This window comes from Conger conger, chromosome 9 (genome assembly GCF_963514075.1).
Source record: "Conger conger chromosome 9, fConCon1.1, whole genome shotgun sequence".
NCBI classification, from domain to species: domain Eukaryota; kingdom Metazoa; phylum Chordata; class Actinopteri; order Anguilliformes; family Congridae; genus Conger; species Conger conger.
This window is the reverse complement of record NC_083768.1, coordinates 4,256,813-4,272,975: the sequence shown is the minus strand read 5'-3', so window position 1 is coordinate 4,272,975 and position 16,163 is coordinate 4,256,813. Positions and strand designations below refer to the sequence as shown.

At 42.3% G+C, this 16,163-nt stretch overlaps 1 protein-coding gene across 1 annotated transcript; it reads right to left on the bottom strand.

Annotated features, from left to right (window-relative positions):
• Positions 1 to 9,338: 9,338 nt before the first annotated feature.
• On the bottom strand, positions 9,339 to 10,474 carry LOC133136714 (galactose-binding lectin l-1-like). The gene is made up of 4 exons (XM_061254376.1): positions 10,469 to 10,474; positions 10,299 to 10,369; positions 10,009 to 10,180; positions 9,339 to 9,482 (listed from the first exon to the last, which is right to left on the bottom strand). Exons 1-4 carry the CDS (start codon positions 10,472 to 10,474, stop codon positions 9,339 to 9,341), a joined length of 393 nt encoding a protein of 130 aa, XP_061110360.1.
• Between the last annotated feature and the right edge of the window lie 5,689 nt (positions 10,475 to 16,163).

Sequence of the window (16,163 nt, the reverse complement as noted above, 5' to 3'; positions counted from 1 at the left end):
GAGGAATACATTGAATACAGGACATCGATTACCAGATTTGCATCACACCCTTCACTTCGAGACTGGGCTGGAAGTTCAGTAGAACTTACCAGGGCTCCAGGACGTTCGGAGTACTTGAGTTCGTCCCCGAGACACCTCCTCGTGGGGTACTGCTCGTGGGAACGTGAGGTCTGAGCTCGGCAAGGGGTCCGTGGCTCACGACACACGCAGGGAGGCAGGTAGTCACTGTCCCAAGCCAATTATCCCTGCCAAATGTGTTTTGGATTGTGTACTGCAATCGCTGTTTTATCTAACAAAAGTAACTAAAAAAGTCATCAATAGAGTCAGTGAAAGGCAAACTCTTTGTCTTTTTTAATTTTGTCTTTTTTATTTCAGTTAGTTAATACATTGCATTGATGTTCACAATTACTACATCTCTGTGTAATTAATTTCTGTCTCTCTGCATTATTCTGACAAGTTACATTTTCTGACATTCTGCATTTGAAGTGACCGTTCATTAAAAATTCTACACATTACAATTTCTGACATTCAAATTATGTGCATTTACAATTAACATTTCTGACAATCTGCATATTCATTACAAATTCCTGACATTCAAATTATGCACATTTACAATTAGAATTTCTGACATTCTGCATATTCATAGTACCAATGCAGTTAATGATATAATGCCTATACGTGTACAGATAGAGCCAGTTACTGATATAGTGCCTATACAGTTCCAATGCAGTTAATGATATAATGCCTAGACATGTACATAAAGCAGCTATTACTGATGTCATGCCTATACATGTACATATAGTTTCTGCCAGTACAGAAATAGTTCCTATACTATTTGGCTCTTGAATTCTACATACACATAACTCGGCAATTTCAGGGCCAGGGCCGGGGTCGGATTCGAATCAGCGAGCTTGCGCTTGCCAAGCACAGGGCGCGGCCCCCCCTCCTTTCTCCACTGATAAGAATGAACAGTGGCTTACGCGCGGAGCGCCTACGTATCTACTCAGTACGTCCGATTTTTAATGACATCTTACCCTCTCACCGGAAAATAATACGATACTGTTTGCTTTAAGACTGGTGTGTGGTTACATATCCTTAAATAAGCAAACTCGTCTCAGTCATGGGTATTACGCTTTCCATCTATAACATGTGATCATGCAAAATTCATACCGTGCGTCTGATTTACAGAAAAAGGGCTATAATGTATCAACTATTCAATGAAATGGCGGGAGGCAGGCTAATTCATTTGGTGTTGGTGTTATTTTCTGATATGCCAAGAGTGCTGCTTTCTTAATCCTGTGTTGATATTAACTACTCTAATGTGTAAAATATTGAGCGCCATTTAGCTGCCTGGTGTGAAAATGCCCTTGAAGCACAAAAGTGGGTCGCAGAAAAGAAAGGATAAAAGGGACCAGGAGGAAAAGGTAGCAAAACTACGTAAACTGGCCGGCTTTTTGGAAAAATAATCGCTCAAATGCTACCCTGTTTTCAGTGGCAGTTGCCCAGCGCAATCACTGTGAGAACGTTAAGGACGTTAATGTGAGAACTGCTCAATCTTGTAATCATTAATTAACATTCGTCATGAGTCCGTAAATGTACTTCACTCGCATTGCATTCAAATTAGCCTTGGAAGCTGCTAATTCTCCTGAAGTTACCGTGAATTAGATTTGTTTTTTCAATTGTTGGACTGATTTTCTGCTGTGAACCTAGCGTTAAGTCAGGGGGCTGTTTTAAAAAAACCTAATGATATAGAAAGTATAAATTGTATCCCTTAACAAAGAGGAAGCGATCAAATAGGTCCGTTTAGTTTTATCAACTGGAGGACGTCCATAATTAAGAAATACATACAATGCAATACATAGAAATATACTGTTATTTTTTTTACAATAATAATGTTGAAGGCTAAAACAAAAGCTGAGAAAGTAACTGATTTTCATACATTAATTCATATTTTATTGTGAAAAATATATTCAGTGAATTTATTGTGTTGTGCTTTTTCTCTGATACTGACACACGAGTAGCATAGGCCTAAGCTTTAGTTATGTAAACATCCCAACTATCATTAGTTGATTTGTTGACTAGTTGATTTGATTCTATGACCGTCCATGTTGGTCCATGGTTCTGACTTGATTAATACAAATGTTCTAAAGTATCGCAAACGATGTAGCCTGTGTCCTAATAACCAAAGTAACTCATGAGCCAAATAAAATCAAAAGTATTTTCTTTAAAATGTCTGTCAAATAGTGTGTGTGTGTGTGTGTGTGTGTGTGTGTGTGCACGCATGCGTAGGTTACATGCATTTATGTGCACATTCCTGCATCTTGGTTGCCATTTTTTGTTAGGGGAAGGGACAAGAAAAAAAATGCTGCTGCCACTGACTGGATGCATAATTTATCTATCTCTTTATGTTTTGACCATATATTTTTCTGTTTTTTGTCCACCTCTGTTTTAAACAGGATGATGAGGTGATAAACATACCCCTTTATTCAACAATTAAACTGGTTATCAAGGGTGCCCGTGAAGATAGGTGAGTCACAGCTGCCTCTGACTCTATGAGACCTCTTTATGCTGCTGCTAAATCTCTTGATGTCTTCATCCATGGTCATCCATCATCCATCACTTGTGTGTCTCTCTTTCTCTCCCAGTTTCACCATCAATGTGGGCAAATCCAGAGACATCATTGCACTGCAATATAATGTGCACTTCAGCCAGGGCACTGACCAATCTGTCATCAACGTGAGGTGCATAAGGGATGGCAAAGTCATTGATAAGCAGATGGATACTTCAGTTCCTTTCCAGCCGAAGAAGCCGTTTGTGGTGAGTCCTAGGACAGGGAGACACTGAGTTGGAGGTGAGTCCTAGGACAGGGAGACACTGAGTTGGAGGTGAGTCCTCGGACAGGGAGACACTGAGTTTGAGGTGAGTCCTCGGACAGGGAGACACTGAGTTGGAGGTGAGTCCTAGGACAGGGAGACACTGAGTTGGAGGTGAGTCCTAGGACAGGGAGACACTGAGTTTGAGGTGAGTCCTAGGACAGGGAGACACTGAGTTGGAGGTGAGTCCTAGGACATAAAAAGTATTCATCAACTGGTAGAAAAATATTACTTTGTTATGATATTCCTTTTTTTGCAATGAGTTATAAACGGTTGATATTTCACAAAAATTGTATTTACAAAGGGTCTTTGAAGTCTTTGAAGGCTTTCCATAACTGCCACAGTTAAAAGGAAGGAAATGTCTGACTTGTTTGTGTTGCTACATCAGCTAAAATGTGACCTGGTTAGTTTAGCAAAGCGCATGTGATGTCTTCTTTTAGCTACAGGGCTACACAATTTTTTTTTTTTTTTTACGTTTCTGCACAAAAAGAGAGTGAATTTATAAAATAAAAAATCCCTCTCACCAAGAACCTTGATGAAGTTTGCTGAGCAGCCTTTTGCTCCCTGAGGTGATTTTGGCTCTTCTGACCTTCCTCGCTTTCTTGGGAGTGACAACAGCACCGCCATATCCTCCAAACTGTAAAACAGTGAATTATTTGTTAGATTGCTGTTTGTCTGAGCAGAGAAAACGCACACAAGCACACATGCACACACAAGAAACACATGCACACACACATATGCACATATAAGCTTCACATGCACATACCCAGACATCATTCCCTTTCTGTTTGGTTGTGCTTTTACAATATGTCTTGCTTCGTCTCTCTCCCCTCGATTTCTCTCTCTCCAACAGCAGCTGAGATGGGGGGACATAACAGCACAGATAGCAGAAACACCAACACCAACAACACCAACAACACCATTGGCGGCAACGCCAACATTGGCAACACCGTGGAAGCCTTCCGCGCTGTGACCCAGAAGAGCCAAGGCAAAAACTGAAAGATTTCTCACTGTTTCTACACACACACTCACACACACTCACACACACACTCACACACACTCACACTCACACTCACACACACTCACACACACACTCACACACTCACACACACACTCACACACACTCACACACTCACACACTCACACACACTCACACTCACACTCACACACTCACACACTCACACACACACACACTCACACACTCACACACACACTCACACACTCACACACACACTCACACACACTCACACTCACACTCACACACTCACACACTCACACACACACACACTCACACACACACTCACACACTCACACACTCACACACACACACACTCACACACACACTCACACACACACTCACACACACTCACACACACTCACACACTCACACACACTCACACACTCACACTCACACACACACTCACACACTCACACACACACTCACACACACACTCACACTCACACACACACACACACTCACACACACTCACACACTCACACACACTCACACTCACACTCACACACTCACACACACACACACTCACACACACTCACACACACTCACACACTCACACACACTCACACACTCACACTCACACTCACACACTCACACACTCACACTCACACTCACACACACACACACACTCACACACACTCACACACTCACACACACTCACACTCACACTCACACACTCACACACTCACACACACACTCACACACACTCACACTCACACACACTCACACTCACACACTCACACACTCACACTGAACTCTTGGACCCCCCTTGGCCACCCCAGTAAAAAAAATCCAAGAATCGCACCTGCTAAGCCCTGCAAATAGACCTCAGGTAAGGTCACCTCTTTTGTGAGAACTTTGCAAACATGTAGGCAGGAAGAGGAAGAGGAAGAGGAAGATATTCTACAGGTCAGGGCTGTGTGTGATATTCTACAGGTCAGTGCTGTGTGTGATTTCACAGAGTAGAGCATGGGGAGACTTTAATGAGCAAATTCTCAGAAAAAAACAGTTCACAAGTGCATAATAAAGTGGGTTCTGCTACCCTCTGGTGGATATGGCCCCAACAGCCCTAAAGACAGTACACTGTAGTGAACTGACCACAGTCCAACCAAAAGCATAGAACCACCTTGACGAGACCAGCAGGCACAAAGAATCATGGCTGCCAGAAGACAGAACAATGTACAACAATGTAAAGAAAGCAGTTCAACAATGTAAAGAAAGCACAAATGAAACTTTGTGATAAAATGTCCCAAATTTAATTCTACCTCAAATTTAGCCAAAAATGCTATTTTCAATAACACCTGATGTGGATAAGGGGAAAATAAAGATTTCTGCATCCTAGCAGTACCATTTGTGTTCTCTTACCATACTCTGAAGGACAATGATTGACCCAGTCATGCATATATACATGCAAACACACAGATGCACACACAACACACAGACAAACAGACAAACATCTTACCCAAACAAACATGTTAGGGCTTCACACACACACACACACACAGCATTTTGAATTGAACTGAATTGAGAAAGATAGAGAGAACAACCAAAAGTGGTGTCATAAGCTATATTTTCTGTTATCCGTTTTGTCTAAGACCTTAACATTTTAGTTTCTTGTTATCCTCTGTGCTTACTCTGTCTGTCAGTTCATTCATTCACTGTCATTCGTTTCACCTGTGTCCCACTTCCTGATTGTATTGCACACCTGATTGTATTCCCCTCTTGTTACCTGTGTATTTAAACCCCACTGTTTCTGTGTCAGGCGGCACGGATGGTGCAGTGGGTAGCATTACATTTACATTTTTTTCATTTTGCAGACGCTTTTAATCCAAAGCGATTTACAAGTGCATAGGTTCTTCCACAAGTCAAAGCATCACATCCATAACTAGGAAAATACACATGAAGTGCTCTTCTAAACATATCTAGACAAGAGGGATAGGGATATCAGAAAGGGGGGCGGGGGACTGCCGCCTCACAGCAAGGAGGTCCTGGGTTTGAATATATGTACTGTGCTGTCCTTACAGAAACAGCATGGATAACATCAAGTCAAACATGATTTTGCCACGATTTTCTACCATTTTTATATTTCAATGCATTTGAGCTTCACTGAAGATGTGTGAACTTCTGCATTTAGTCACACAGTAACTAAACTAACTTGCCATAGTATGTGTCACATGGGCTGAATTTGTGCCACTTAGGAGCAAGCAACATTTTTTTCAAATAATGGGTAGTCCGTGTGTCCGTGTGTCCTCAAGAACTAAGTGTTCGTGGCACTTATGTAACTAGCCTATAGGCTGATTTTTCCGATCTTAAAAACGGAGATGAAAATGAAATATCTGCGAATTACCGCTTGTAACCACGCACTAGCCTTGTAATTAGTCGTAACCCGAGTTCCCTCTCTACGTGCACCTGGCGGTCGAGCTGCACGTTCACGCCTGTTTTCCGTTCTGGTTCCTCAGTGGTGGAATGACTTGCCTACCACTGTCAGAACAGCAGAATCCCTCCCCCTATTTCGACGCAGACTCAAAACCCACCTTTTCAAACTCTACCTTAGTCCTCCCTCCTGATTTCCCCTGCCCCCCCTTTCTGATATCCCTATCCTTGTCTAACCCCCCCCCCCCCCAAAAAAAAAAAAAAAAGAAATTTGCACTTATGATGACGACTATGTTTAGAACAGCATTTCATGTGTATTTTGCTAGTTCTGGACGTGATGCTTTGACTTATGGTAGAACCTATGCACTTGTAAATCGCTTTGGATTAAAAGCGTCAGCCAAATGACAAAAATGTAAATGTAACCCTGGTCGCTTAATGTAACGCACAATGACTGCTTTTAAAAAGAAAAGTATTGCTCACTGATTCTAAGAATGAAAATCACAATTGAAATATATCATCATACAACTGAAACGGCTCGTGCACTGATGGATACGAGCACGTCCTCGGTGGCTGCTCACAATACGATCTTTGCTCGCAACAATGTCATGGATTTACAGTAGAGACTTAAAACGGCGCTCAGAGGGCCAAACGAACGGCTCTGACGGAAGAGACAAGACTCAGTTTGTTCATTTGAAAAATTGGTTGAAAAAGATTTGTTTGTTCGTTCGAGCCCAGCACTAGTGCCCAGACGCCAAAAGGGAATAGAAAGAGCAGCATACTACATTGCAAGCAAAATGCGTTAACGTTCCAGGAGAAGTGCGTAAAGGTGAGGATTTCTTTTTCAATCGCACAAGTGAGTACCAGTCAAAAGCGTATGCATCAGCTGTGTTATAGTCATAATAATTATTTGACATGATGTTTAATACTGCTCTTCACAATGTAATGATTACAGTATATCAAAAAACATTGTACACATTGCTGATCATCCTAATGCCCTCGTCCTCTGGTAGAGATATGGCGCCCCCTACTGAGACAGGAGTGGAATGCCTGTGTTTGAGAGCAGCTGGTTTGAAACCTTATGCTCTTCCATTCAAGTGTATCAAATAGGAAGTTACAGCAATGCAACTGATAGAATTCACCAAACTTTTATGTAGAATGACATAGAATGACATTCTGTGCCACTTGTTGAGTTGGATTGAATAGGCCTATCCACCCTCAATCAGACCCCCAACTACAGAATATAATTATTCATCAGCTGGAATAAAAGACCATTGTTTTTTTAGTAAAGCACATCCTTGTCATTTGGACAGATATAAAACCTCATACACATACACACTATTTGACAGATATTTTAAAGACAATACTTTGGATTTCATTTGGCTCATGAGTTACTTTGGTTAGTGGGACACAGGCTACATTGTTTGTAATTCTTTAGAACATTTATATTAATCAAGTCAGAACCATGGACCAACATGGACGGTCATAGAATCAAATCAACAAGTCAACAAATCAACTAATGATAGTTGGGATGTTTACATAACTAAAGCTTAGGCCTATGCTACTCATGTGTCAGTATCAGAGGAAAAGCACAACACAATAAATTCACTGAATGTATTGTTCACTGTGTTCTTATGCCTAATTCACCGGATACATTTTTTTACAATAAAATATGAATTAATGTATGAAAATCAGTTACTTTCTTAGCTTTTGTTTTAGCCTTCAACTTGTCATTATTATTGTAGAAAAATAACAGTATTTTTATTTATTGCAGGTACTTATTCTTATTATGGATGTAACTCCTCCTCCAGTTGATAAAACTAAACGGACCTATTTGGTTGCTTCCTCTTTGTTAAGCGATACAATTTATACTTTCTATATCATAAGGTTTTTAAAAACAGCCCCCTGACTTAACATTAGTGGAACGCTGGGTTTACAGCAGAAACCCAGTCCAGTAATTGAAGAAACAAATTGCATGTCATTTGGCTGACGCTTTTATCCAAAGCAACTCACAGTTGATTAGACTAAGCAGGAGAAAATCCTCCCCTGGAGCAATGCAGGGTTAAGGGCCCAATAGTTGTGCGGATCTTATTGTGGCTGCACTGGAGATCAAACCACCAAACTTGAGGGACAGTATAGGTAAAATATAATGACACTATAAGAGTGTACACTACACACACAATGGGCTTCATTTATCAAACGTGAGCTGAGCGAAATTGACCCCAAATCCTTCAGAAATGCATTTACACAAATAATGTGGGATTCATCAAAGTTTTCGGATGTCAGTTTTTTACTAGGCGTGGTCTCAGCTGTTCACATTGTGTGCGGAAATGCAAGTGGAACCGTGAAGCGTGTTTTGTGCTTTTATTGTTACATTTATTCAGATTTCATTTTTGACAACAATCATTCATATAATATGAAAAAATGCAACCTACAGTGTGTTACATTTTTCTGTGTGTTTCTATATATAGTATATTGTATGTGTTACTTTGACAATATAGCTGTAGTTGTGACTGCAGAAACACAACGCAGACAAATACACACACATTCTGCCGAAACTAACTTGTTGGGGATTCACACAAACACACACAGCATTTTGAATTTAACTGAATTGGAGAGATAGAAGAACAACCAAAATGGTTTAATTGGCAGTTAAAATTAATGTGTGATGAAAAACATAAAGTCTGGAATTTAATTGGTATTAATCATTCATGAGAAATATCACTCACGAGCCTAGAAAATCCTGTGAAATTTAAGTAGTGACTGAAGAGTGAATTTGTGACCCTTCTAGTCATAAGATCTGGAGAAAGAACTGGACCCCTCTCCCCCCAATGAACAGCCACACACAGATTTACTCATGATAGAGATTTATTATTGAAGCTGGATTGATTAACATATGCAGTGGGTTTGGACAGACACCAGACGGTCTAAATGTCACAGAGAAGCACAAGATTAAAGGCACTGATCTCTGGGAGGGACAAAGTGCACTCATAGCGCAGCTGTATTAAGGCACCAGGAAGCAGAAGCAGAGCAGCCAATCAGGAGCAAGAAGGGGGACGTCTGGTCCTCCTGGTGGGTCTTCAGATGATACTTATGCCTTCGATTGACACTTGTCCATCAAACCATATGTAGTCATAATATTTCTCATTCAGGCTATTCCCGAAGTGCGTGTACTTGGAACTTATTTTAATTTGGAAGTTGTCACTGTTGAAGGAAATGGTCATCTGGAAGAGAGAAGCAGAGATCATGGGTATTACTGTAGGTGACATTGATAAGGTAGGGAGCTGGGGTGAGAAGGCAGGAGAGATAAGTTATCCAACAATAAAGAGCATAACATAGGATGAAATGTATAATAATGTAATTATTTATCGCTGATTTATTTATTCGATCAATATTTAAATTGGAGAAATTATGATTGCAATCTATGCTTGTAGGGCATTTGTGGAGGCATTACCCCCCCATGCCCCCCCATGACACAGATACCAAGTTATAGGCTGGTACATGGAGCACAGGTACAGAGGACTGGAGCAAGTGTCCTTTCAGCACATCCAACTCAGTGTCTCCCTGTCCTAGGATTCACCTCCAACTCAGTGTCTCCCTGTCCTAGGACTCACCTCCAACTCAGTGTCTCCCTGTCCTAGGACTCACCTCCAACTCAGTGTCTCCCTGTCCTAGGACTCACCTCCAACTCAGTGTCTCCCTGTCCTAGGACTCACCTCCAACTCAGTGTCTCCCTGTCCTAGGACTCACCTCAAAAGGCTCGGTCTTTTCGAAAGGGAATGAAGTCTCCGTGTACTTATTGATGACTACGTCATCCCTTATGCAACTCATGATGATGAGAGGTTGGTCAGTGCCCTTGCCGAAGTGTACTTCATATTTCAGTCCAATGACGTCTTTGGATTTGCCCACATTGATGGTGAAACTGGGAGAGAAAGAGAGACACACAAGGGATGGATGATGGATGACCATGGATGAAGACATCAAGAGATTTAGCAGCAGCATAAAGAGGTCTCATAGAGTCAGAGGCAGCTGTGACTCACCTATCATTGGGGACACCGTTGATAGTCAGTTGCTTTGCTGCATTAAGGGGTATGTTTTTCACCTCAGCATGCTGTTTAAAACAGAGGAGGACAAAAAAAATGGTCAAACCATAAACAGAATATAAAATATTATATATAATATGAAATAAAATAATTTGTTCATCACTTACAGTCATCTTGGCGGTTCAGTTGCTGAGTCGTCACAGTAGTGCAGCTCTGATTACAACACAATGTAAACCGTAAGCTGTCATGCGCATATTTATGTGTTTGTGAGACTAGTAGCAAGGCGGGATTTGGCAAGCTCTAGCCAATCAAACTGGCCAAAAATAAGGCAGTTGTGCCTGTATTTACTTATAGAATCAAAGTTGACATATTAACGCGTGGGTGTTTTAGTAAAGTGGATGTGTTTCTAAGGTAAGTTTGTGTCTGAGTGAATTGCTGCTGAAATATGCAATGTGGTGTATTCACATGACAGCATTGTTAAATGAAGCAAGACTAGATTTGTTTCATATTAAACTAGCAAAACAAACAAGCCAGGCATTTCCTTCCTTTTAACTGTGGCAGTTATGGAAACCCTTCAAGGACTCTTAAAACATATAATTTGTAAATAAAATTTTAGTAAAATATCAACCGTGTATAACTCATTGCAAAAAAAGTTGCATCGTAAGGCAGGCTCCTCTGTCCTGGATCTCACCTGTTCAGGTAGGCGGCTGGGTGTGCTCACAGGTGAAGGTCACAGGTTGCTGAAGAGCTGAAGATCAGAGTTGTTCTGAGTGCCTCTCTCTCTGGGTTCCTGGCCTTATATTCTCTCTGGAGGTAAAGGTGGGGCCAGTTATGACTCCCCTGTTTGGGGATTTCATAACTTCTCAACTATTATTTCTTCACTTCACAAGAACTATGAGGCATTGAGGCTGCATAATATATGCAAATGCGGCTTGCTTGATAAAAATAATGCAACATTAATTTTTAACATATGTTTTTAAACATATTGTAAACTATTACATGGTCAGTACTGGTCAGTACGTACTGTCCGAAGATGAGGTTGAATAATTAATTAACAATTTGGCCCTTTAAAACTTATTGAATGAGTGAAAGAGATTCACAATATCTAACTTGTCTGACAGTAAATACTACAGTTCATGATGAATGGTGACAGTTGGCTGTGTCACTTATAAAGTGCACCGTAAGTCGTTCTGCTTTCTAGCGCAGGAAAAGCACCCAAAAAAGACAAGAACCAGAAATCATTTCATTCAGTGATCAAAGCAAACTTAAATGTCAATGTAATTGAAAAAAAAACACATTCTAAAAACACATATTCATGATGTGGGAGAAAAATATAATGTAACCTAGGATATATGTATCCAGATATGTACAATGCACATAGTTAGAAAACTGCTTAAAATAATAAAATGTGCTTGTGACAAATAACCAGGGAGGGGTGAGTGCACACACACACACACACACACACACACACACACCATACACACACACAGGGCTGAGTGCTCTGCCACAGCTTACATCATATAGGCATACGTGCGGAGATAGAGCAGAACACTCTCCCATTGTTGGGTGCGCTCATGTGCTTGATTATGATACAAAAATAAGGCGTGATGTTTGTATTTATGTGTTCGTGAGTAACTGATTTAGGCAGGACTTTGCAAGTTCTAACAAATCAAATCGTAATCAAGACTAACTTGCAGGGAAACAAAGCCAAACCAAACAAAACATGTATGCAAACAAGCACAAAGAAGGGGGACTTGATAACTCTTTCACAATACTTAGAACAGTGTTTGATGCCTCCTTTATCGGTTATGATTGACTAACATTACTTCAACTGTATAACATAGAAGCACCTCCATTGAATCTCAATTTAAATGACCAAATCTTACCAATCCGTAGAACAGAGGTACAGAGGTTCTTGGAAATATTCCAGCTGATTCATTCAGTGTGAGTACATTTGTACATGAGCCTTGGTGGATTATGTACAAAACCACCGTGGAACTATCTTTCTGGATGAGACAGGCTACACTAGAGACTGTCATTCTGGATGAGACAGGCTTCACTATGGACGATCGTTCCTGGATGAGACAGGCTTCACTAGGGACTGTCTTTCCTGAATGAGACAGGCTTCACTGGAGACTGTCTTTCTGCATGAAACAGGCTTCACTAGGGACTGTCTTTCTTCATGAGACAGGCTTCACTATGGACTATCGTTCCTGGATGAGACAAGCTTCTCTAGGGACTGTCTTTCTTCATGAGACAGGCTTCACTCGGGACTATCGTTCCTGGATGAGACAGGCTTCACTAGAGACTGTCTTTCTGGATGAGACAGGCTTCACTAGAGACTATCTTTCTGGATGAGACAGGCTTCACTAGAGACTGTCTTTCTTCATGAGACAGGCTTCACTAGAGACTGTCTTTCTGCATGAGACAGGCTTCACTGGAGACTGTCTTTCTGCATGAGACAGGCTTCACTAGAGACTGTCTTTCTTCATGAGATAGGCTTCACTAGAGACTGTCTTTCTTCATGAGACAGGCTTCACTAGAGACTGTCTTTCTGCATGAGACAGGCTTCACGAGGGACGTCCAACTCCAGCAGGTTCACCTGCACCCCTCTCCAGCAGGCGTCTGCAGTTACTGTCACTCTGGAACACTCTGGAACACACTGTCACTCTGGAACATTCTGGAACACACTGTCACTCTGGAACACTCTGGAACACACTGTCACTCTGGAACACACTGTCACTCTGGAACACACTGGACCTCTGGAACACACTGTCACTCTGGAACACACTGGAACACTCTGGAACACACTGTCATTCAGGAACACTCTGGAACACACTGGAACACTCTGGAACACACTGTCATTCAGGAACACTCTGGAACACACTGGAACACTCTGCAACACACTGTCATTCAGGAGCACACTGGAACACTTTGCAACACACTGTCATTCAGGAACACACTGGAACACACTGGAACACTCTGGAACACACTGTCATTCAGGAACACACTGGAACACTCTGGAACACACTGTCACTCTGGAACACTCTGTCACTCACTGGACCTCTAGGACACACTGGACTCACTTTGGCAGAGGCTCTTATCCAGAGCAACGTACAGTTGCTTAGACTAAGCAGGAAACAATCTTCCCCTGGGGCAATGCAGGGTTAAGGGCCTTGCTCATGAATTTCACTTCCCCTGTCTGTTGTGGTTTAGGCCACAAGGTTTCCCCCCGCTCCGCTCAGAGCACGGCCTGGTGTAGCTGAGCCTTCAGCTGCAGCACACGCTTTTGGTATGGGGTCACTTTCAAAGCAGAGACAGGTTTGGTTAATATGGCCCTTCTTAGACCCAGTTTGATGAGAGAGAATATGAGGAGGGCTCAAGATCCATCCTAAGTGAGGTAGTATTGCCGTTATCCATGACACCACCCATTCCCCTAGGCTTACTGCTGATTCACAGAGGCAGAAGTTCAAACAGAGGTCTGTCTCTATTTTAAGATCTTTCTCAACAACAGCCTTGACCAACTTCCCCCTTTTTGTCTGCATTAGCTCAGTATTTCGAGAGAGGTCAGGATAAGGTCAGGATATTACCCAGTTTGACCCTGACATTCTTGTCAACTGCTCCCTGTTTTCTGGCTGGTTTTTCATAATTCTTCAAGAGGGCCCACATCACCCCACTGCTAAAAAAGCCTACTCTGGATTCCTCGATCATCCAGAACTACCGCCCAATATCTCTTCTTCCTTTTCTATCTAAAACCATAGAACGAGTCGCTTCTAGTCAACTTTCTTCTTTCTTTTCTAACAAGAACTTGCTAGACCCCCATCAGTCTGGCTTCAGATCGGGCCACTCGACAGAGACCATGCTCCTCTCTGTCAGTGAGTCACTCCATGCCGCACGAGCAGCCTCCCTCTCCTCTGTCCTCATTCTTCTAGATCTCTCTGCCGCCTGGACTACTGCAATTCCCTCTAGGCTGGCCTCCCAGTGTCCACCATCAGACCCCTCCAACTTATCCAGAATGCAGCAGCTTGTCTGGTCTTCAACCTTCCCAAATACTCACACGTCACCCCCCTGCTTACTTCCCTCCACTGGCTGCCTGTCATGGCTCGCATCAAATTCAAAACATTGGTGCTAGCCTTCCAAGCAGTTAAGGGGTCTTCCCCAGCTTACCTCCAAAAAATCATCAGACCCTACACCCCTGCCAGACCTCTTCGTTCAGCCTCCACAGGCCGCTTGGCACCTCCCACTCTCCGAACTTCCACCTCACACTCACGACTACTGTCTGTTCTGGCTCCACGGTGGTGGAACGAACTCCCCGTTGAGGTCAGAACTGTAGAATCTCTTCCAATCTTCAAGCGCAAACTGAAGACGCACCTCTTCAAGCAGCACCTCTCCCTGTCCCTTCCTACCTCCCTGTGAACCTTAATTGTTGTCTTTCTGTGATTTACTTTCTGTGTATCAGGAAGTTTTAGTTTGGCTATCTAAGCAGTGTTTGGCTAGTTAAAATACATTTGCATGCTGCGGTAAAAAAAATATTTTTTGAAAAATTAAAAAAATGATGATCAAATAGGCCCTGGTCCTTATCTTTGTTGTGCAGGTAGCAGTTGAAATTGTCCTTCCCTCTAGGGCCTTTCATCGCACTAATCCCTGGTTATGGGTATGCACTTTGTTGTATGTCATTCTGGATAAGAGTGTCTGCCAAATGCCATTAATGTAATGTAATGACCAAAGCATGCATGCTGCTCGTGCACGGTCTGTCTGGGTACATGGGTATGGGGGTGACATGGCTCAGGCAGTAAGAGCAGTCGTCTGGCAGTCGGAGGGTTGCCGGTTCGATCCCCTGCCCGGGCTGTGTCGAAGTGTCCCTGAGCAAGACGCCTAACCCACAAATGCTCCTGATGAGCTGGTCGGCACCTTGCATGGCAGCCAATCGCCGTCGGTGTGTCGGTGTGTGAGTGTGTGTATGAATGGGTGAATGAGAAACATCAATTGTACAGCGCTTTGGATAAAGGCGCTATATAAATGCCAACCATTTACCATTCACATCATTATTGTGAAACAACATATATCAGTCTTAAATGAAAAGTAATACGTGAGAATTAATGAAACACTTCAATCACACAGATTTCTCTATTGGTTACACATTTTGATTATTCAAATGATTCATGTTGATTACCTCACATGTACATATGTTTTAACTGAAGAGATATATATGTTTGGTAAGTGCCCAGGGGGAAGTGCCCATGTCAGTACCAACACAGAAGAGGCCCTTTCATTATTTTTGTGGCTCTGATAATACCTTCTGAGGTTTGGAAAGCGATTAATCTGATCACCCTGAGTGGAGAAGGATGACTTCTGAGGAAAACTGTTGTTTTTTGTTGATCCTTTTGTAGAACTCTGCATGTCTTGAAGGCAGTGATGGTCAGTGAGATGGTGATGAGGCACGATTGGCTCCAAACTGCACAGTGAGGTCTTTCCCAGAGGTGGGCTTAGCTTTCCCAGGGATCCCAGCTCCTGGGAGTCCATGGGGTGGGGCCTTTGCTGGCTCCTGGCCTGGGTGGGCTTGTGGCCATGAACTGATCCGTCATTTCTTGGTCAGGTCTGAGGAACATTTGGAGTTTCATGGTTAGAGAACAGAGAACCACTGCAAAGTAATAATTTCTCAGAAAACTAATGTGTGTCTAATTATTACTCCACTTGTGTTCACAAGGATTGTTTTCTTGGCTATGTAAGCTGTTTATTCTTGTTTGTACACGTGTAACATTCTTTCACGTTGTTTTGTATAAAAACGGTTTTATAGATATTTTCCATTGTCAGATTAATCTGCAAGGCCCAAGTCCTAATTCATAGCACTTGAAATTGTAC

What these genes read in the sequence shown, in the direction of transcription:
- LOC133136714 (XM_061254376.1), bottom strand. An exon ending in AACGGTGTCCCCAATGATAG is followed by an intron (nt 10,181 to 10,298) that starts GTGAGTCACAGC and finishes TTTCTCTCCCAG; the next exon opens with TTTCACCATCAATGTGGGCA. An exon ending in AAAAGACCGAGCCTTTTGAG is followed by an intron (nt 9,483 to 10,008) that starts GTGAGTCCTAGG and finishes TCTCTCTTCCAG; the next exon opens with ATGACCATTTCCTTCAACAG.